General features: G+C 42.5%; 1 protein-coding gene and 1 long non-coding RNA gene across 3 annotated transcripts in view; one reads left to right on the top strand and one right to left on the bottom strand.

The window, feature by feature from the left end:
* LOC132393298 (uncharacterized) overlaps positions 1-3,792 on the top strand; it is a 113,426-nt gene extending 109,634 nt beyond the window's left edge. The window contains exon 7 of the mRNA XM_059968345.1: positions 2,779-3,792. Within this exon, the coding sequence (XP_059824328.1) occupies positions 2,779-2,905 (127 nt within the window). The 3' untranslated portion in view covers positions 2,906-3,792. The remainder of the gene's footprint in view (positions 1-2,778) is intronic.
* Positions 1-4,654, bottom strand: part of LOC132393300 (uncharacterized) — a 96,709-nt gene extending 92,055 nt beyond the window's left edge. Inside the window, exons 1-2 of one of the 2 annotated variants that reach the window (XR_009511828.1) lie at positions 4,519-4,653; positions 1,368-1,563 (exon numbers count right to left, since the gene is read on the bottom strand). This is a non-coding gene — a long non-coding RNA (uncharacterized LOC132393300). Of the gene's footprint in view, positions 1-1,367; positions 1,564-4,518 lie in introns of both variants that reach the window. The other variant, XR_009511827.1, reaches the window with a different exon arrangement.
* Between the last annotated feature and the right edge of the window lie 18,717 nt (positions 4,655-23,371).

Genomic DNA, 23,371 nt, shown 5'->3' with positions numbered 1-23,371 from the left:
AGGGAAAGGGAGGAGGGATTAAAACAAAAAGGATCTGCAGAGGATGCCCATCTTGCACCAGTTGGTAAAATACGATCTTCCCCAGAGTGGAGCAATTCTACAATGCCATCCTGGAGAGCATCCTCACATCAGCCATAACTGTCTGGTTTGGTGCAGCATCCTCTCAGAATATGTGAAAACTACAGTGAACTGTCAGCTCAACAGAAAAGGTCATTGACTACAGTCTATCATCACTGCAGGACTTGTCTGCGACAAAGAAGCAGTTAGGAAAAATCATTACAGATACTTCACACTCTGCAAACTTGCCTTTTTCAAAAGCTCCTGTTGGGAAAGCCCTATAGGGCTATCAAAACAAAAAACTTCAAAATATTCGAAGTACTTTTATTATCAGAGTATGTATGCAGTACACAACCCTGAAATTCGTCTTCCCCACAGACAGTCACGAAACAAAGAAGAACCATGGAACCAACCTGTTCGTAGAGAAACATCAAGCATCGACCCCTCTCCCCAAAGCAAGCAAAAAAAAATCAAGCAAACGGCAGCAAAGAAGAGTGAAACACGAGAGGGCACAGATTTAAGGTGTTTGGAAGCAGGTACGGAGGATTTGACAGGGGCAAGTTTTTTATGCAGAGAGTGGTGAGTGTGGGCTGCCAGCAACAGTGGTGGAGGCAGATACAGAAGGGTCTTTTAAGAGATTCCTGGATAGGTACATGGAGCTTAGAAAAATAGAGGGCTATGGGCAACCCTAGGCAATTTCTAATGAAAGTACATGTTTGGCACAGCATCATGGGCCGAAGGGCCTGTATTGTGTTGTAGGTTTTCTATGTTTCTATGTAACACAGAATATGGAAAATAAAATCAAAAGGCATCAGCTCAGCTCAGTGATCATTTCAAGTAGTAACAAAAATGAAGTGACCAGAACGAGAACGAGAGACTAGAGCACATCATCATAAACCTGAATTAGAGTCCAAATCTACAATCTGCATTGATTAAGTGTGATGTAAGCTGTAAAAAAAAGTGAAAGGAATTGCTTTGAACTGTCGTGAGGATGTTGCCTTTCGTAACGTTTGCTGGTGCCATCTTAAACACTTCTTCTCCCAGGCAGTTAATCTGATCAACCATTCTAGTTAGACCCCTCCCTGCCCCCTCTATCTATTACCCCTGTCACTGCATTGCAAACGCTTCAAATCACTCTTTATAAAGCCTTTTGTATTGTAAATACATGCTAGTATTTATGTGCTTTATTCCATATCTGTATTTTGACCTTAACCTTATATTTTATATAATCCCTTATTCTATACAATTGTTGTTTGAAGTTTGAGTAGGTAGATTGATGGGAAGGGTTGGGAGGGATGTGATGCGGGTACCTGGTAGATGGAACTAGATGAAAGAAAACCAGCATGGTCTGAGGGCCTGCTTCAATGGTTTATGACGTTTGCCTCAGCAAAAAGTCACCCCTATGATGCCATCACCAGCTTAGTGATTGATAACCAAGCCTTCCTTGGCCCACCACTCGCACCATTTCTTAAAGACACCGGTGGTTCTGGGCGACTATCTGGACACCTGCAAGATGAACAGGTGAAGAAATCGCATTCGTTACTGGCATGATTGGACCCGATTTTTGCATGTTATACTCCAAGAGGCAGTGGCTGCCAGTCTGAGAAGCAGCTGGCCACTTGCCAAGCGTCAACACTGCTCCAACAAAATCATTCTGACAGGCCTGATTATGCAAGTTAAATGTTTAATTTCATATCAGTCTGTCAAAATCTACACCTCCGCTGTCAATGGGTCTCTGAGTTTATCAAAGGTGTAAAATAAAAATGATTAGCTACTTGATGAGTGCTGAAGCCTGAGCAGCTGACAGCTGTACTGCGAGACACAAGACTGGGTAATATTCCAATCCCATTAGATCAGTTGTTTCAGCTCCCATCTTATCGTTTTACAAATTCATTTCGCAGCAGTATCTATGATGAACATTGCTCTGTGTTAATATTTGATTACTTACAATATAGAATGAAGGAAACCCATAGCCAAAGGCTGTATGAGCTGCAGCTATCTGCTGTAATCTCATTTTCTTCCCCTTCACCACTATACTTGTCTTTGCATTGGTGTGGAATAATACATTTTAAAAAGGGCCATTGAGGTCACCACAGCTCACCCTCTATTCAATATTGCAGCATTCAGCTGCATCTGGGTGAAAATTAATGCCTATGGCTTCAGAACCTTGGTCATTTCCTTAAGCTTGTGCTACAAACAGTTGATGTTGATTATTGCATTTTTATTTGTATTTATTATTGTTCTACATGCTTCTACCTCAATCACTGTGTAATGATTTGATCTGTGTGAACAGTATGAAAGGCGAGGGTTTCACTCTGTCTCGGTATATGAAACGGTAATAAACCAATTCCAGTCGATGATTTTCGCCCAAAAGGGAGAATTGTGATTCAACAGACAGCAAGTCACAACATGAAGTGTCGCTCACAGGAGCTGAGCCAAGGAAGCCTGGTTGTACAATGGGTTCTGACAGGATAGGAGATTATGGGTATATCCTTAACACTCCCTGCTGGCACAGCACTGGATTGTTGAGTCAGCAGCCTGATATTAGCAAATTTCTTCATCTGCATTCAATTTTTTCAAAAGCCACATTTTGGTTTGAAGTTCAATGTTCAAACGCTTTCTCTGGCTTAGTATCCATCTCGGCATCATGCACCTAGATACTATATTTCTAAACATCCTAAGTATAAATCGAAAGCCTCTCCCTGTTTTGTTTTTCTCCAGGTTTGAAGAGCTGATCTTCCCAGAGGCAGGAGCTGGCCGTTTACAAGCGTGCAGCAGTGCAGTACGGGGGTTAAGCCACAGCTGGGCTTTGGCTTTCCAATTTACTGTTGAGAATTATAGGAACTAAATCAAGCAAAGTAGCCACTGGTGTACAATAGCAAAACTATTCCTGGTGTCAATAAGCCCTGAAAGCATCTATGCTGAGTCCGTATGAAGCATCCGTGTAAAGTGTGCAGTACACCCTAAAGGTTAGCTTGCAGATGGAGTCAGAGGTGCGGAAGATAAATGTAATGTTAACATTCAAGAGGTCTAGAATATTAGAATAGGGGTGTGATGTTGAGGCTTTATAAGGCACTGGAGAGGCCTCATCTTGCGTATTGTGAACAATTTTGGGCTCCTCATCCAAGAAAAGATGTGCTGGCATTGGAGAGGGTCCAGAGGAGGTTCACAAGGTTGATTCCAGGAATGACAGGGTTATTATACGAGGAACGTTTGATGACTCTGGGTCTGTACTCACTGGAATTTAGAAGGATGAGAGGGGATCAAATTGAAATCTTTTGAATGTTGAAAGGTCTAGACAGATTAGATGCGGAAAGGACGTTTCCCATGGTGGGAGCGTCTAGGATTAGAGGGCACAGGCTCAGGATAGAGGGGCATCGATTTAAAAGAGTGATGCAGAGAAATTTCTTTATATAGAAGGTGGCGAATTTGTGGAAGTTATTAACACAGGCAGCTGTGGAGGCAAGGTCGTTCGGTGTACTTAAAGCAGAAATTGATAGGTTCTCAATTGGGCATCAAAGGTTATGTGGAGAAGGCTGGGAACTGGGGTTGAGGAGAGGAAAGAAGGATCAGCCATTATTGAATGGCGGAGCAGACTCGATGGACCAAATGGCCTAATTCTGCTCTTGTGTCTTATGGTCTTAAGTGGTGAATGATGCAAATTTCCATTCCTTCTTTTGCCAGTGGATCATGCCTGTAGTGTGCAAGCTCAGTAAGGGGGGGGGGGGGGGGTTCCATCAAATACACTTATACATTTCCTGCCAAAAGTGTACAGGATGAACTCAATGTTGTGGGCATGCAATGCTGGCGCAGGAAGTGTGGCATCACTTGCGGGCTGCCCCCAGCACAGCCCAGGCACAAGCGAAGCATTTTACTGTATGTTTCAATGTATACATGACAAAGAAAGCTAATATTTAATCTTTGAGAATCAGCTGGCACATCCACCTATATTCTAAAGTGCACAGTGTTTAAAAATGCAGAACGTTAACAAAGCCGCGCCTGGAATACAGAATCTGGTTTTGGTCCCCTTGATTAAGAACAGATACACTGACACCTGAGGCATTGCAGTGGGCAAATTCCTTTCATGAGGGCGTTCTTACAGGAAAAGCTAAAAAGTTAGATCAGCATTTTTGGGAGTTTAGAAGATTAAGGAGTGATATTACACAAAGTGCTGATGATAGATGTTGGGTATTTCCTCCAGTGGAGGAATCTCAAATGAGGTTGATATGGTTACTAGAAAAGGGAGTAGTCATTTATGTCTGGGCTGTGTAGGAATTACTTCTCAGAGTAGGGAGTCTCTGGAATTCTTTTCCCTGAAGGGTTGTGGAAAATAGATTAGTGGAGATAGTTGAAATACATTGTTGAAAGGCAGTGGGAAACTGGCACAGAAGAGGAATTGAAGCCAGAGGCAAATGAACAATGATCGTATCAAATCGTAAAGTAACTGAAGTTTCAACTCACCTGCAAGGACTTCTTTCCTTTTTGCATTTTATATTATATCTAGACTACCAGAAAAGAAGTCAATTGTAGAAATATCCAAACCACACATCGCTTTGACTTGTCACCAATCCTTCTTCATCGTCAGCTCAGTTTTCCCAGAACGCTCCAAACTAGTGGATGGTCAAGTGTGGGCTTCACAAACAATGCCATAGCACCATCACCTGCTAAGAACAAGTAGGAGAAATGAAAACAGGTGATTGCACATGCCAGAACAAAGGATAAGAAATGCTTTAAGCTCACCAGGTCAGTGGCCTTTGAGGATTCATGTTTGGCAATAGAGGGACAAATGTGGGAGAGACTGCCTGAAGGAATCTTTACACAAAAATTAGAGTGTCCTACCTGGGAGACTGGCCAAGCTGAAAGTACTCCAAGTGGCATGATAGCTTAGCGGTTAGTGCGTTGCTTCACAGCGCCAGCGATCACCGATCCGAATTCAACTCCCGCCACTGCCTGTGAGGAGTTTGACTGCTTGGGTTTCCTCCCACAGTCCAAAGGCCTACAACTGGGGTTAGTAAGTTGTGGGCCTGCTACGGGAGCATGGTAACACCTGCAGGCTGCCCATCACAACCCTCGCTGATTTGATTTGACACAAACGATGCATTTCGCTGTATGATTCAATGTTTCAATGTACATGTGATGAATAAAGCTAAATCTTTAAAGTATTTCAGGAAAATCGTGATACTGTAATAGAAAGACAAGACGGTAGTCTCAGTGATCTAATGGGCTGCAGGCCCTATTTAAATGAAACGTGTAATCAACTGTTTCAATGCACTAAAATCAGCAGAAACAACATCATTGATCAAGCTTGCTCTTCTCTGGTGTGTAAAGAAGCCTTCCTTCAGTCCTAACACTAAGATATGTTGATTCAGGATAGAACAATACTAAATGACCTCTCCACATACATTCCCACTGAGATGTGGTTTTCGAAGCCTTCTGCTGAATTGGTTAGCTCCTTTCAAAAACAAGGAGCCCGAAGAGGGCAAGGGAAGAACGAGGGAGTGAGTGAGCACGAGTAGGAAGCAAAAAGTGTCCAGACAGCTAATTCAGTACCTCTCTTTGGCCAGTAGAGGGTAGCCTGGAACCGAAATTCTTTTCTTCGTGACAGAATCACTGTTGCCAGGGCTGGTAGATGGGAGAGATTTGGGTCTTCGAGTGGGAGCTGAGAAAGATAACTCAATGGAAAGAGGAGAGGTTTGCAACTGGACAGTTTCTCAAGAAACTTATAATCTTTTCATGAATTAAAGGTTCAAATGCAACTTTTATTGGGTAGGGGTAGGGAGCAAGGGGTGGAGTGGAATAAAGTGAAGGAGGCACATTTAAAAATGAGAGAGTTCAGAAGCCAGGAGACATTCACCATGAACTGGATGGGAGTGAGAAATAGCCCTGCTGTGCTGCCATAATGATAAAGCAACTTGTAGAGCAATACAGCATAGAAATAGGCCCTTCAGCCCATCTCACCCTTGCTGACCATGGTCTCAATGAACTAACTCCCATTTGCCAGAATAGGGTATAGTCTATTTCCCACCAAACCCCTTCTATCTATCTCCACGTACTTTCAAATGTCTTTCAAGACTCAGTGCCAAAGGGTCAGATTACTGGACTGTTGTCCAAAATCGGAGAAAAACCAGCAGCAGTGTACCTGCAAACAGCAGAGAGTTAAAGGAAAAATCTGAAAGGAAAATAAATTGGTGAAAGAGAAATGATTACCTGGGTGGCAGTGACAGAATTTTTCCTTTAGCACGGTAATTGGCAATTTTCTTTTTAAATTATTTCATGTCGGTGTGCTTCAGTGAAAGTAAGTGCTGCTGACATTCTGGAGGTTGTGTGCAATTGTTTGGAGCCACTGCACTGGGAGGAACCCAACCTGTCACATTACTCTCCGTCAACCCTTGTACTGAGCTTGGGAAACATGGACAGTCACAGTAGCCGGAGAAATTCTCACTCAGGCGAATCAATGCACAAATACACATCACATTCAAGTGCCAACTATACAGTTTGATCATTCGCTTCTCCTAGAATAAATTATTCCAGGTTTTATCCCCTCTTCACTGATGAGAACAGTGTCTGTGGCTAAAAGGTTTGCTGTGACCCCACTGCTATTTAATCAGGCCCATTCTACTTAACCTTCGAGGGCAACAGCTGAAATTTGAAAGTCAGGGTGTGATTCAGAACCCAAATGTACAGTACATTGAGAAAGTATTCTGCCCCCACAACTATTTTCACATTTTATTCTCTCATTTTTGAAATGTAAAATATATTGAAGTAGGATTTTGAGCCAATCTACAAAACATTGACCAAATTAAAAAATCCAAAACCGGTTAACAATTTACTAAAAATTAAAAACCAAAATTGTGAGGTTGAGAAAGTATTCATCCACTTTGTAATTAGTTCCCCCAGGTGCAGTACTGTATATAACCTCAACAACTCACCCGATTTGTTAATGTACAAAACTGGAGGATCACCTAACTTCAATGAATTCTTAATAAGAATCAGAATCAGTATCGGGTTTAATATCACCGACATTGGTCGTGAAATTTGCTATCCATGATAAATAAAGAAAAAATAAATAAATTACAGTAAGTACATATGTTAACTATAACTAGTTAACTTAAAAATAAGAGTGAAAAACCAGAAATAATTAAAAATGAGCTAGTATTCAAGGGTCCAATGTCCATTTAGGAATCGGTACTCATGGGTTCAATGTCCATTCAGATGACAGAGGGGAGGAAGCAGGTCCTGAATCAGTGAGTGTGTGCCTTCAGGCTTCTGTACCTGTAAAAATGAGAAGACATGTCCTCCCATTCTCTCCATAAGGTCCACCAGTACAGTAAATTTTTAACAGAAGAGCAAACCAAAAGGAAGACAGAAGGAATGTTAATAGAGAAGCACAAATCTGGGGAAGGGTACAAGACCATCTCAAAGGCACTGAATATACTTGAACCTAGTGCAGTCAATCTTGAAAATGTGGAAAAAAATATGAAACCTAAGTCAGGCTGCCCCTCTAAACTTAGTCACCGGAGAAGAATGGCATTTGTAAGAGAGGGTATGTATTGCCAACAGTTACTCTGAGTGAGCTGCAGGTCAGTGGCTGGAACTGGAGATGAAGTTCATGGCTCCATAATCTCTAAACCTTTGCACAAAAAAGGGATTTATGGAGGTGGCAAGGAAGAAGTCCTGGGTAAAAGCAAAAGCATATCCCTGCTAGTGAAGACTTTGAAAAGCGTAACTTAGGAGACACTGTAAAGATAGAACCATAAGGTATAGGAGCAGAATTAGGTCATTTGGCCCATCAAGTCTGCTCCACCATTTCATCACGGCTGATCCATATTCCGTCTCCTGCTTTCTGCCCGTATCACTTCACGTACTGACTAATCAATAATCTATCAACCTACGCCTTAAGTATACCCAATGACTTGGTTTTCACAGCCACTTGTGGCAATAAATTCCACAGATTCTCCTTGGTGACCTTTCAACATTCGATAGGTTTCTATGAGGTCACCTTCATTCTTCTAAATTCCAGTGAGTAGAGGTCCAGAGCCATCAAACTCTGGGTTTGATGTAGAAGAAAGTCTTGTGTCTGGGTGAAACTGAAGTGGAACTTTTTGACCTCAGTACTAAGCAGTACATGTGGTGTAAACCTAATACAGTACTACATAGCAGCCAGATAACATCATCCCTACTGTGATGTATGCTGGAGGTAGCATCATGCTATCTTTCCATCACCAGGGACTGGAAATCTGGTCAGTGTTGACAGGCAGATGAACGCTGATAAATACAGAGAGATCCTGGACAAAAACCTACCAACCTCTGCCAAAAAGCTTATGCTTGGGAGGTGGTTCATCTTTCAGCAGGACAGCAACCCAAAGCATACTGCCAGAACAATCATGCAGAGGCTTCATATGAAGAAAATTGATGTCCTTGAGTGGTCCAGGCAGAGTCCTGATCTTAACCTGAAGGAACATTTCTGCCAAGAATTCAAGGTTGCAGTCCATCGCCACTCCCCAACTAACCTGGCACAGCTTGAGCAATTTTGCAAGGAGGAATGGACAAATCTTGATCCATCATGCTGTGCAAAGTTAATAGAGACTTATCCAAAAAGACAACTGTCTGTAATAGCTGAGAGAAAGAGAGAGAGAGACTAATCAAAGTGGAATGAGTACTTACTGATACTTCATGAATCATGAATTTTTAGTTTTCATGATTTACAGCTGTTTCTTTCAGCTCTACTGTGGGGGGAAAAGGGAACATTGTGATACGTAAATAAAAATTCTCAGTTAAATTGATCAAAATCCTGGTTGTAATACTCATTTATGTGAACAAAGGGTTGTGGGCCAAATACTTTTACAAGACACTGCATTTTGTCATTCAACTCCACAGCAGCTTGAAGAGCCAATAGACCTCAAAGAAAGCCAAGAAACCAAGTGCAGCTGCTCCTCCCAGCTCAGGTAAAAACAGACTGCATCATTTGGACTCTTTTGTCATGATGTTATCCATTCCTGACTGGAATATGCTGCTCAACCAAGCAGAAAATATCTCCTGGCTCTGATCTAAGTAATTAAATCCACTGGAAGCTGTCATCAGTCAAGACTCATGAGAACACAACAAGATTAAAAGGCCACCACATTGATGATGTGGAAATATCCTGGGATGGGGTGTTGGGGGGTGGGGGGGAAATGAGTGTGCATGGTGAACCTGGACAGCTTAACATCTGGCTGCTAATGGTGGGATGGAGAATGTCATGGCCTAGCAGGAAAACAAGACTGGCAAAAAAAAACTGTTAGTTGATACCTCAGAGCTGCATGGCTAAAGGAGATTAAAGAATAAGGAGAGACAAGATGAAACACTACTGAAAATATAACATGAACTGGTCAGACCGGAAGACCTTGTAAAACGAGAAGTCCAGGGGTCATTAACAAACAGGATTGGTCCAAGTTAGGATACAAGCCTAATTTTGGAGAGTTCAGATTTGTGGAAGATGCACATTTACAGACAAAAAAAGCATATTTAAATAATCTTTTGTTTTTCCTTTCGGAATCTAACGTCAGTAGATGCTATCTGACCTGCATGAGCATCACTTGCGGGAGACAACTCCTTTAGAAAGAAGACGTTTGCTAAGTATACCCGCAGAAAAAGAATCTCGGGATTGCATGTGGTGACATGCACTCTGAAGAATAAATTTTACTTTGAACTTTGAACTTACTTTGAGGGGCTCCTAGTGATGTTTTGGAGGGTCACAGAATACATTCACTGAGTTTGTGTCCACTCTACCAGATGTAAAGATTGGGAGGTGGAAGGTACCCATTAACCGCTAAAGGACCAAAAGAGCAAATGCCATCTTTTTCCATTTCTCCTTTTGACTCTTAGGGCTGCAGGAATCACAGCACTTGGCTCTTCAAGCCCAAATTTCGCTGGGCTCTGAACATGAAATTACTGTTTCTGTTAATTTGAGTTTCTCTTTGATCTAGATTAATGCTTTGGTTCAATTGTAAGGTGTGGGATTTAAAAGCATTATTGCGACTGACTGCAAAGTTTTGCAGAACTTATCAAGATAAAAATCTTCCCAAATATCTTTAACTTATACTGTATATTGTCATTATGAGTGATGTGGGAGGATGGAGAGAGATCAACATTCCATTCTTTTAAAGAATTAAATCTCTTCTGACTCCAGTTTTCCACAAGCTGAGTGGAATTGAAACAAGCTTTTTAATGGAGATCACTGCAATTACCCAGCTGCTGTAGTTCGTATTTACGGTAGAGAGAGGAGTTAGCAGTAACTATATAATAGAGATGAAAATGATACTGGGATCGCAACTGCATTTTTTGACGATAATGACGTAAATGCTTGTAGCAACAGCGTTGACTGGTTCAATCAAGAATTTCCAAAGATTTAGAGTGAGCATATCAGCTGCTACAGACCAACAGCAACTCACTATTCTGGCTTCTTCCAGTCCCGATGAAGGGTCTGGCCTGAATCGTTGGCTCTTTATTCCTCTCCATCGACGTTGCCTGACCTGCTGGGTTTCTCCAGCATTCTGTGTGTGTCGCTACAGAAACTCAAGACAGACGTCCAGCCACTTGCGCCGATGCTTGCTCTGTGAATGAGCAGTCACATTTATTCCTCACACCCATGCTTTTCATACTGTCACTCTGGACACAGGGTGAAAAGAAATTGTCAAAGCCATTTCTAAACAATTCAGACAGAAAAGAATGAAGAAGTATTTTGTTCGTCTCCTCTAATCTTGGATGGAACTGGTTATACAGCATATCAGTCACATGAGCCGCATACTTCTTTGTCAATGCTTACCTCTGTGTTAGGAATGTAACTGATGATTGACGTAAATAAGACAGCAGTTCTAGGGGCTGGAAACATTGGTTCCTGACCTGAAGTTGTACTTTTCTGGCTGAACCTGATTTGTCAAGTAGTACAAAGCAGGAGGTTTTTACCCTTCATTTAACCTGTGCTATACTTGAGCTGGCAAAGCACCTCACGCTGACTCTGCATAACACTGCCAGAGAGGCCCAGCCTTCCTCCCAGGCCTGTGCTCCTCAACTGCAGAAGTGCCAGACGCACAAAGAAAGTAGCCGGCTGCTGTTTGCTGATTGCGTGTGGAAAATTAAAGCTGCAGACCTTTCATTTGCAAAATCAAAGCCGCTGAGTAAACAGGTTATTTTCAAGAAGTAAAAGTCCACACAAGAAAAAACACTGATATAAAACCAGAGAGACTCTGAGACAGTTGGCGTTTTTCAGATCCGCATGACTCTAAATGAGCCGCCAGGTTTATCCCCTGTACCCCAGTTTTCATTCCATCCATCCAGACACAAGATGGAACGTAACACGACTTCTGTAGTCTATTGAATCCACCATTGTGCGTCAATAAAAGCAGCAATATCAGATCTCTTCCAGAGTTAACCCTCCCAAAACAACCTCATTTTCTTTCCTCCTGGCCTTTTAAAAATCTGAAGTTCACCTACAGTATTGTCAACTTGATGCTGAAAATATATAGTGTTGAAGTACAGCTCCTTTCTGGCTGCTTTTTGGCTCCATTTTGAGTTAGAGGAATATGTTCCAACCCTTTCATATTCCAAAGGAAGTTGATGAGAGTTTCTTCACATTTTCCTTCCCCACATTGTATGGAGCCGTTCCTGCAGTAACTAGGCTCCCACTAAATGGGCCGCAACAGTTCGACTTCAAGCTGTGATTTGGCCTCAACAAGACCGTAAATAACCTCTCAGGTTCCTCATTATACTGGAGGCTGGGCAAGCAGATAATCCACAAGCTCCTTTCAGGATGGCGTGTTCACTTATGAAGTTGGATTCATAATCTTAAATGCAATGACTTATAGGGGGTTAGTTGGTGAAAGATTTCTAAAATAAAAGACACTAATTGGGAGGTGTGTTAACAAGGCTCAGCTGGTGAAATCTCTGTTTTAGGCAACAATTCTGAATCAAAATGCTGTTGGTGTGATTTGAACTTGTTTGCGTGCTAAATTAGAGAGCTCAAGCACAGGTTAGGTATAATTCATTGTAGAGTCAGAGTCATGCAGTGCATCAACAGGCCCTTTTGCCCAACTCATCCATTCCAACCATGACAGCCATCTAAACTCACCTTACTTGCCCACATTTGGTCCACATGCGTCTAAATCTTTCCTACACATGTACCTGTTCAGGTGTCTATTAAATGTTATTATTGTATCTGTCACAGCCACTTCATCTAGACTGCTTCCATTTTCAGCCTATTTTGATCAAATTAGAGGCAATTTAGAACTCATTACTCCCACTCCTTGAATTACACCGTTCTCCTTGCACTGCCTCAAGATTTGGCCTTCTCTGCCGGTCCAACACCCACGCCTGGCTAATCCTCGGGTGGCCGCCTGCTATTTCACACCTTTGAGCTGGAATAAATTCATGGTGAAGTAATGATATAAGTGATATTTCCACCTGGGAGGCGTCCGGTCCTCATTGAATCTGCCGAGATTTCTACTCCTGTCTTTTTTTAAAAAAAAACATGTTTTATCATTGTATCACGACTTTGGAATTTCAGCAAGTATTTTAGTAAAACCAGAGCACAAAACATTCCTTCATTCAAAGATCAGCTTCGTTTGTCACATGCACATTGAAATATCTAAACCTATGGTGAAACGTGCCAGTTGCATCAAAGACCAGCACAGTCTGAGGATGAGCTGGGCCAGCCACAATTGTCGCATGCTTCTGGAACCAACATAGCATGCCCATGACTTGCTAACCCTAAGCCGTACATCTTTTTGAAATGTGGGAAGAAATCAGAAGAAACCCATGCGGTCATGGGGAAAACATACAAACTGCTTACAGCCAGCATCGTGAATTAAACTCTAACCTTACAGCTGACACTGTAAGGCATTACAGTAACTGCTATTCATATCAATTATACTGTGTCTTATTCTAGTCAGCAAGGTAAATACAATGGGTGTATCATTGAACCAAATGCTCCATATGTCTCAGGTTTTGCAGGAAACCATAAGGCAGAGCTTTCAGGTCAGATAGTGCATGTCCACAGCTCATGCCATGGCCAAAGCAGAGCAAAACACACAGGTGATAGACTTGATCTTTGCTGCTACGTGGATTTCCTCTCTATCATAGAAAGTACCTACACTTGAGCCAGAAGAGAATGGAGTGGGTGACCTGCTTATCCCAAGAAGTGTGAATGGAAAGGAGCTTAATATCATATAAATAACTTGCCAGGACCATGAGGAGCAGCAGAAGTGATTGCGTTCAGTTTCTGATGGAGGCAGCAACACAATTTTTATGGAATATACCAGGTTTATGCATTTATTTGCATTGAATTTCAAATTCAATAAGATTCAGATTCAGGTTTACATATTACATGCGCATTAAATCTCACAACTAAATGCGTCTATTGCATTAACAACCAACACACCCAGATGTCGTCACGCATTCTGGCTCCAACAGAGCATGCCCACATTGTCCAGCAGAATACCACAGGCATCAACAAGAACAACAACAACAAAATCAAACAAGACAACAACATCAAAACAAGCAACATTTCCCACCCACTCACTCACACACAGACATGACTCCCATCCCAGGATAGGCTGTCTCCAGGCCTCCTGTCTATGCCCTGGACTCTGAGTCTCACAGACATCAGGCCTCCGACCTCCAGTCCCTGGCATGGACTCACAGATTGGCAAACATTAGGCATCTGACCTCCTGACACACCAACTTTGGCCTTTGACCTTTGGACTCACCACGCTCTAGACTTTGTTATTCAGTTTTGCCCTCTGGACTTTGTTGACCACTGGGTATTGACCCCCAATCTCCAATGCGGGGTCACCAGACATTGTAATGCCCTTGTGTTCCAGTGACCAGGGACTTGCCTCTGTCCTCAACGCCTGCCAATCCGACTTCCAGGATCACAGGACTTTGACCTTTGTGCCTCGATCCCGTTTTTGACCTTCTGACCTCGATCCCAGGACTTGGCCATCACAGGTTTGAATTTCGGGACTTGATTCCTGGATTTGCATGACCTCTGACCTGGGAACTCACTAACCTCGGGGAGGGAGTGCTTGATGGCCCCATGACTACCACCGGTAAGGACCTCCAACTGAGGACTCGCTGACCTGGGGACCATTGGTCTCCTCAGTGCCTGCCAACTCGACCACTGGGATCGCTGAACTTTGACCTCAAAATGCTCTGACCCAGACTCCAAACACTGGTTCTGTCCCTGATCTCTTTACTCTCTCCCTCATCCCTGCACCTAACCCCAAACCTGACATCTAACTCCCCACGTTGTCCCCCAAACCATCCTTATGAACCTAAAAATAACTGCTGTAAGTCTGAGCCACAATATTGACAGACACTACATCTCAGTGCCATCTTGACCAGAAACTCCAGCTCTCAAGGACTCTGTATATTCAGATCTCCTGATATGATCATTAGACTTTTGCACAATAAAAACAATTCCAACAGGGGAACAGAGTTTCAGGGAGCTGTGTGGAATCCTTTTGCAAATTAACTCAGTGCAGTAGACTTCTTGTGCAGATTGAAGTTTATAAAATTAGTGTTTTAAGAGTAGAAAAGGCCAACAAGGAATTTAATGGTTTGGACACGAGGAGCTCAGTATTCCAGCTTGTATCATCTCTCTGAAATGATAAAAGTACCTAAAAGTGCCTCATGACCTTGAACTCAAATATTCTGACATCTTCAAGCAATTTAAAACATCGCTGTCAATGCTGAGGTATGCCTTCATAAGCAGAGCATTAAATGTAAATATGGGTGAAGGGAATTGTGGTGGCACTGGGATGAGGGTGGGCTCCAGGTGTTGTTATTTGACTCAATTGTCATTCTCCAAATCTGTAGCTATCGTTGTGTCAGTAACCCAGTCACTGATCATCATGTGCCAGTATCAAATGTCAGCTCTGAGTTCCAGGCCTAACTTTAACAATCATCTTTAAGCGGATTCAGATTTTCAGTGCATCCGTGGCAAACACAGTCAGCACTAATCTACCAACGCAATTCAGGGTCCGAGTCCGAAAAGCAACTTTTCTTTTCACACCATCAGCAAACTTCCTTTCTGCTTTGCACCACCTCTCCTGCGGCTACAGACTCGTACCGAGCTGGAGTTGCACAGGCCTTGTTACTTTGGCTCTGTGGCTATCTGGAACGCCATTGCCTAGCAGCCAGTACTAGCAGATAATGTGACAAGTAGGGAGGAGAGGAGGCCGGATGAGAGCGGAGAAACTCAAAACGCTTGTGCCCTGCCATTTGCACTTTCATGCTGGCAGGAATCAAACCAATGTTGTCTTCTACAAGAAAGACCATGTTTAAAATAAACTCTCCCCAAGTAAATTTAACTTGGACTGGTCATTGTTTCTGCAACCAGCTGTCTGTGTGGTTCACTTTTATATTGGCTTTGTCAGATAAGTCAGTGGACTGTTTGTGTAGCATTGATTTCTACTTAAATTTGATGTTTGGTAAACGGGGAGTAGCAAAATACTTCACCAGTCCATTTCCATTAGTTACATTCTGCCAATAACTTGTATTTTTATAGCAGCCTCGAGGGTTGTTGCAATCTGGGACACTGCCCAAGTGAGTGTGGAAGTAAGTACTCACAAAGTTTGAAAAATTACTTAAAGGAGTACCTGATACTCAGTAGCAAAGAGGGATAGGGGCAAATACTAGAAAATGGGGTATTATAGATAGTCAGCAAGGACAGTGTAGGCCAAAAGGCCTATTCTCCTGAGTCATGACTCCATAGTTTTACTGCAGTTAAACATCCTGTGGCACCTCTCGATGGTCCCACCAAACACAGTTTAATACAGGAAATGCTCACAGCTGAACAAAATAGAAGAGGAAGACTTAAGGAAGAGAACAAGTTGGACTGGCAGAGATGGTTAGGGAGAAAATTGCTGAATCTTAGGATGTTAGCTGCCAAAGGCACAGGCATCAATAGTAAAAGTAACTTTCAGAATGAATGGGTGGCCGCAACTGTGAGTATGGAGAGAGCTAAGGAAACTACAGTAAAAATCTGATAATTCAGTACCACTGCATCTCAGGTAGTGGCAGACTAGCATAGTTTCCATACTATTGGATGTTAATAGTTGAATGTGTGTTGTTTTTTCATAAAACATACATTACATAGTTGTTCAATTAATTTTCCGATGTAGACTTTGTGAATTTAAAGAGACCAGGGCATATACAAGTACTATAAGACCTCAGCTGGTCTGGCCCAAGCAGAACTTCAGTTCCTCAGCTCTAGACATACTCTTGTTCACATTTTGGACCATGGACCATACTCCAGATGAACAAGAGGGCCAGATGCTGGGCCATCAGGATTTCTGAAAACTGTACGCAGGAAAATCGGAGTTGAACTCAGTAGCGATAAGGGATGGCAAGTCCGTGAAGGAAACTGAGAATTTTAAAATTAGTGTTGTTTATCTGGAAGCCAATTTACGTCAGTGACTACAACAGTAAATAATAGTTTGTGAAAGTTAGGACATGGACATCAGGATCTTGAATGATGGACTAATGGATGGCAAAATGCCTGGAGATAGTCAATTCTAAAGATTCAGTAGCTTCACTTAGGTGGGCCAGGAATGGTCCAGCATTTAGAAGTTTCAAAAGGGACAGGGATGGGAGAGTGGCACTGTCAATCAGGGGAAGTATCACAGCTGCAGAAAGCGAGAACGTCATGGAGGGATGCTGTACTGAGTCAGTCAGAAGCATGAGGAGAGCAATCACTCCAGTGGGAGTATTCAATAGGCCCCTCCCCCTCCCTCTTCCCTATGCACTGGGGATCATATTGAGAAGTATATTTTGGAAAGGTGCAAAAATAGCAGGGTTGTTGTCATGGGTGGTGTTGGGCCATGTGACGAAGGTGGAAACACATGATCCGAGTTATGGAACAGATAATGAAGCTAGTCTTGAGATCAGGAATGAAACCAATGCTGTGAATGTTCTGGTTCAGTGTCAAACATCTGATGAGCATATGCACACATGCAGAGAGACATGGGCCTCTTCTGCCCCTTACATATAAAATAGCAAACTGATATAGGACAATTCCTCCCCACACTGATTCACCATGCTATTGGTTAACAATATTGTACACCAATAACATTACCTGCAGGCTGGAAGTTCCAGGCACACATTCAAAGTCTACAAAGTTGCTCTTGTGTGTTGAACTACAATACACACAATGAAGCAACAGGCTTAATTTTAATCTAAGCTGCCCACCTGATAAATTGATGTGATCTGGCACAATGCTATTTTTGCACCTTGTCCAATTCTTGTTCTTCACAGACATCAGTGACAAATAATATTGGGTGGAACATAAAACAGGAATTCTGCCAAATTCCTAACTTACATCAAATTACTATATTATCCCTTAATGTAGTTCTACATTTGTTAATTAAAACATTTAGTTTTGTGAAAATTACTTATTAAAGACACTTTATTCATTAATTGTTCCTTGTTATTTATTTACTCACGTTCCAAGCTCTAATCCAGTTCCACAATCGTACACATGTGTGAGCTATATTGTGCTGTACCTTTAACTCCCAGGTGCCAAGCTCTGGGATCCTATTCCTAAACATTCCTACTTCTCAACCATTTTTATGTCGTTCCTTAAGATTTACTTATTTAACCTGTGCTTTTGAATACCTGTCCCAATGCCCTGTGTGACTTGTTGCCAATCTCTGCCTGAATAACGTGCATTGAAGCATCTTTGGATGTTTTACCATGTTAAAGAGTTGTATATAATTTTTAAAATTAAACTTAAATACAAAGTGAAGTCTGATATTACACTATCCTAAATATAATTCAGAATCCATATTCGTAGAGGAGATTAATTTGCTTGTTGTATTTCAGACTATTGAAGACTAGTATTCATGGATATCAGATGATGTGGCAAGCATTCATCCATCTGTGCTTAAGGCATATTGGCAAGTTTTGTTTCTCAGTCTTACTAATTAGAGGAAATGACAACTACGAATAGAATGGAGGGCATTTTAAGGGAGGAGTATCGCATGCATCCCTTTTGCAGTTCCTGGCAGCCCACTAAATGAGGGCATAGTTTCCGACTGGGAAAAAAATCACCTGGCAGATATCTCTGGCAATCGTATTACACACCATGTGGAGTGAGAAAACCAACTGGAAACAAAAAGGAAGTAAAACACTTCAGGTTGTATTGCTCAATCGAGACTTCATTGTTAGCCTGATAAATGTTCATGAATATTGAGGATGCCAACATTGTTTTTATCTGCTTGAGCACACCCTAATCTCTTCCTTTAGACCAAATTCAAATCTATTTATTGTATTGATGTAATTCACCAAATGGAACTTTATCCATTGTCTTTTGCTTTGATCTGTTTAGATTCTGATTAGTTGACAAAACTAGATTACCTTTTCACTAAGTGCAATAGGAAAGTTTTCCTTTATTGGGGTATGCTGCTTATACCAGTCTGTATTGCTGTCTTGCTTCCAAATAGAACCCATTCAAAACTATTTTCTTAGAATATAAAATCAACTCCTCTGTGCTTGGTCTGCCTTTGACATTCAGTAGGTACAAAGCTGTGAGAATCAAAAACTAGCAACTTATTGGAAGTGTGGCAGTGAAATTCCTGGGACTTGATTGCAAACAATAATTTTCATTATCAGGAGGGGGGACATTTCCATTTATGGCACTAATGGCAGGCAGCACAGTTAGACAGTTAATCTACATACATCATGCTCAAAGGGGTCTGCATATTGGTGAAATTGATAATGAAGTGGTGCCTGGCTCCTTTTGCAAACAAAGAACCTGAACAACAAAGAACAGATCAAGCCAGTTTCTTCAGCACGCTGGTTCCAGATGATATAACAGACTGTGTGGTATCAACCTGTTCCAGTACCAGTGCTAAAAATGGGGAAAATGCTCCACATCACTGATCTTCATCAATACATCATGACTGGTCCATACTACTATGTATAAAATCCCTCAGCTCTGGAATTTACTTTCTAAACTTCTGTGCCTCTTTTATTAAAATATATTTAATTTAGCCTTCCTCTTTGATTGACTATCCATAAAACTCATTATACTTCATTGCCAAGATCAAGGCAATTATATCAAGGCAATTAAGATCAACTCATTATACTTCATTGCCAAGGCCAGGCTTCAGCTTTGTTTGCAGACTGTACTATATTTTGATCCTTATTTATTCATTGTCATGTGTAGTTTTTTCGCAGACAGGTCTTTTTAAGAGAAATACTATTCCCCCAACAATAATCTTCCAAAAGGTTAACCTATGCATGCATAGAAAATCAGATTGAAATTGCCACAAACCAAACTACAAGAAAAATTCTAGTTCTTCCAGATGAAATCTAAATGCTCTGCAAGTTAGTGGCAACAGGCAGATCAAATTCACTGAAATATATTTTCTTCATGCATTCTTGAAATAGTTATTCAAACAAATTGTCCTTTAGAAATCAGATATTCAGTGTTTTTGAAGTTTTAAGTTCAAACTAAATTTACTATCAAAGTACATAAATGTATATCACCATATATAGCCCTGAGATTTGTTTTCATGCCAGCATACTCAGTAAATCCAAAAAATATGAGAATTTATGAAAGACTGTTCCTAACAGGATGGGCAAACAACCAAAGACAACAAACTGTGCAAATACAAAAAAAAACAATAAATGTTGAAGACATGAGATGAAGAGCCCTTGAAAGTAAGTCCATTGGTTGTGGGAACAGTTCAGTGATGGGGCAAGCGATGTTGAGTGAAGTTATCCCCACTGGTTCAAAAGTTCAATGGTTGAGGAGTAATGATTGTTCCTGAATCTGGTGGTGAGGGTCCTGAAGCTCCTGTACTTTGCATCTGTGGCAAAATTTGTAAGAACCAGAGAGGCTTGAAAATCCACTGGTCAAGGTAAAGAGCAACAGAGAGCACCACAATGCGCAGATTCCCAACCTGGTGAGACAGAGGAGGAGCAGGGTCAGGAAGCACCAACGTCACATCTCAGACCGTGTGGATCAGGTGGCCCAAAGCCAGCCAGGCAGCAGAGTGGCAAAGATTTGATGGGGACATAGATCTAGTGTTGGAAACAGTGGCCAAAGGTGGTGTGGAGAGGAGATTGCAGATAATGACAACAGTGAAGCCTTGAAGTCCCCCATTTTGACTAATTACAAGGGAAAGAGTGACGAGAACTGGTCCAGAATGAAGGAAGAGCAGCTGGGGAGGAGGAGAGGACCAGCAGAGCAGTGGCAATGAAACAGCAAGGAGCCTGGACTAAAAGGGAGCAGGTGATTGAGCGTAAGATCACGTGGAATGATCTCTGGAAGGTGGATCCACACCGCATCAAGTTCCTTATCCAGGCTGTTTATGACGTCCTTCCTGGCCCATCAAATCTGAATGGCTGGGGCCTTGCCCCAGAGCCCCAGAGCTCTTGCCGATGGCCAGCTTGCCCCCTCTGTGAGAAGACCGGTACACTAGAGCGTATTCTGAGCTGCTGCCCCAGAGCTCTTGCCGATGGCCATTATCGAAGGTGGCATGACCAGGTCCTCTGGACAATTGCTGAGACAATCTGCAGCACCCTTAACATCTGCGGAAAACAAGTCAGTCAAGAATACCATCTGCTTTGTCAGGGAGGGGGAAAGACCAACAGAACACCAGAAAGCAATGGAGTTGCTCTTCACTGCGCAGGACTGGAAGCTAAAAGCAGACCTGGGAAAACAGCTGCAGTTTCCTCCCCACATCACAGAGACCACTTTGTGGCCCATTGAAGAACGTTCTTATGCTTGAGCTTACCGTGCCGTGGGAAGAATGCGTGGAGGAGGCCTATGAACAGAAAAGAGCCAAGTATGAAGATCTGAAGAACAACTGCCAAAGAGGCAGGAGAGCAAAGTGTTGGCCCGTGGAGGTCGGGTGTCGTGGGCACCCTCCAGGTCAGTCACTCTGCAAAGTATACACTGCACTTGGAATCATTTGGAGAGAGAAGAAGGAGAGCCATTTCTCCCACCACAGACGCAGCAGAGAAAGCGTCAAGATAGCTCTGGATAAAGAGGGCAGATCCGTGGGTTGCTGCTAGGGCACAAGCCGGGGTCTGATCGACCCCGGTCAGGTCGTCCGGGCAAGGGTGTATGATGCTGAAAGACCCGAAACACCTGACGACCCCAGGTAACTTCACTGATGATGTGCCCTAGCTTAGCATCATGCAGATGTTTCTGTAAGAACTGATGGCAGCAACAAGAAGAGAGCATGGCCTGGGTAGTGGGGTTCTTTGGTGACGGATGTAGCTTTCTTGCAACAGCACTCCGTATTGAAGTGCTTAATGGACTGGAGGGCTGTATCCACTTCTTTTTGTAGGATTTGCCATTCAAGGGCATTGGTGTTTCCATACCAGGCCGTGATGCAACTGGTCAATATACTCTCCACCATGCAGCTACAGAAGTTCGTCGAAGTTTTAGATGCCATACTGAATCTTCGCAAACTTCTAAAGAAGTACTGCAGTGTTTACTTCATAATTGTACTTATATGCTGGGCCCCAAACAGGTCCTCTGAAATGATAAGTACAAGATGAAAAATCCATTGTCTATCTTACCTTTGAAAGCATGATTAATTCAGCACGATGTTGCACTGGCTTCCACAGGCTATATCTAATTGCTGTTTGGGCATCAGGGGAAGACATTTGCAACCTAGAAATGGAGAAAGTCCTCACCCAATAATAATGGAGAAGGGTGGCATGGTAGTGTAGTGGTTAGCATAGGCTTTATAGCACCAGTAACCTCTGCCTGTAAGGAGTTTGAACCTTATCCTTGTGGGTGCATGGTTTCCTCTGGGGGCTCCAGTTTCCTCCCACATCCCAAAGATACATGGGTTAGGGTTAATAGGTTGTGGGCATGCTATGTCAGCAGCATATCCTCCAAATGCATTGCAAAAAGTGTATTCAATGTGCATACAAACAAAGAACGTAGAACAGTACAGCACGGTCTGAGCCTTTCAGTCCACCGTGTTGTGCTGAACTTTTAACCTGCTCTAAAATCAACTGAACCCCCTCCCTCCCACATCACCCCCTGTTTTAGTCTCAGCCATGTGGCTATGTAGGACATTAAACATTTCTACTGTTTCTACCTCTAACACCATCTCTGGCAGCACATCCTAAGCACCTACCACTCTCCGAGTAACAGACTTACCTCTATAAACAGCCCTCCCCTATAATTTTAAAGTTGTGCACCCTCATATAAGCCATTTCTGCCCTGGGAAAAAGTCACTGGCTGTCCACTGTATCTATACTTCTTATCACCTTGTACACCTCCGTCAAGTCACTTCTCATCCTCCTCCGCTCCAAAGAGAAAAGTCCTAGATCGCTCTGTCTTTCCTCATAAGACATGCTCTCTATTCATGCCGGTATCCTGGTAAGTCTCCTCTGCACCGTCTCTCAAGCTTCCACATCCTTCCTCTAATGAGGTGACCAGAACAGAACACAGTACTCCAAGTATGGTCTAACCGGAGTTTTATAGACCCGCAACATTACCTTACAGCTCTTGAACTCAAATCTCCCAGTAAGGGAAGGCCAACACAACATATTCCTTCTTAAACACACTATTCACATGTGCTGCAACTTTGAAGAATCTATCAACATGGACCCCAATATCCCTCCCATTCCAGGCTGCTAAGAATTCTGCAATTAACCCTGCAGTCTGTCTTCATGTTGGACCTTCCAAGGTGATAATATCACACTTTCCTGGATTGAGCTGTATCTTATATTTCTCAACCCTGTTCTGCATCCTATCAATGTCCTATTGTAACCTACAAACACCTTCTACATCATCCACAACACCACCACCTGCAAGACATGAGACAAAAAGCAAGAGATTCTATAGGTGCAGGAAATCTAGAGTAACACACACAAAATGCTTGAGGAACTAAGCAGGGCAGGCAACTTCTATGGATAGGAATAAACAGTCAATATATCAGGCCCGAGTCTGTCAACAGCGACAAATAAAGCTAATATTAATATTTAATTTAAAGGGGTTGATAGCCAGTTTCATTTGGCCTATAACACTTGGCCTCCTGAACTGCCTTTGAGGCATTGGATATTGGTGATGAAGGAGGTGAAGGGCAGGTATAGCATTTGTACCACCTGCAGGAGGGAGGTCACTGGGGAGGGATGAATGGACAAGTGAGTCACAGAGAGAGCAATTCCTACAGAAAGCAGACAGTTGGGGTGGGAGGAGAACATGTTGCACTTAGTGGTAGGATCCTGTTGAAGATGATAGAAGTTAAGGAGAATGATGAGTAGGATGCAGAGGCTAGTGGGGTGGTAAGTATGGACAAAGGGA

Source organism: Hypanus sabinus, chromosome 4 (genome assembly GCF_030144855.1).
Source record: "Hypanus sabinus isolate sHypSab1 chromosome 4, sHypSab1.hap1, whole genome shotgun sequence".
In the NCBI taxonomy this organism is placed as follows: Eukaryota; Metazoa; Chordata; class Chondrichthyes; order Myliobatiformes; family Dasyatidae; genus Hypanus; species Hypanus sabinus.
The sequence above is the reverse complement of the archived record's forward strand: the minus strand, read 5'-3'. Positions and strand labels throughout refer to the sequence as shown.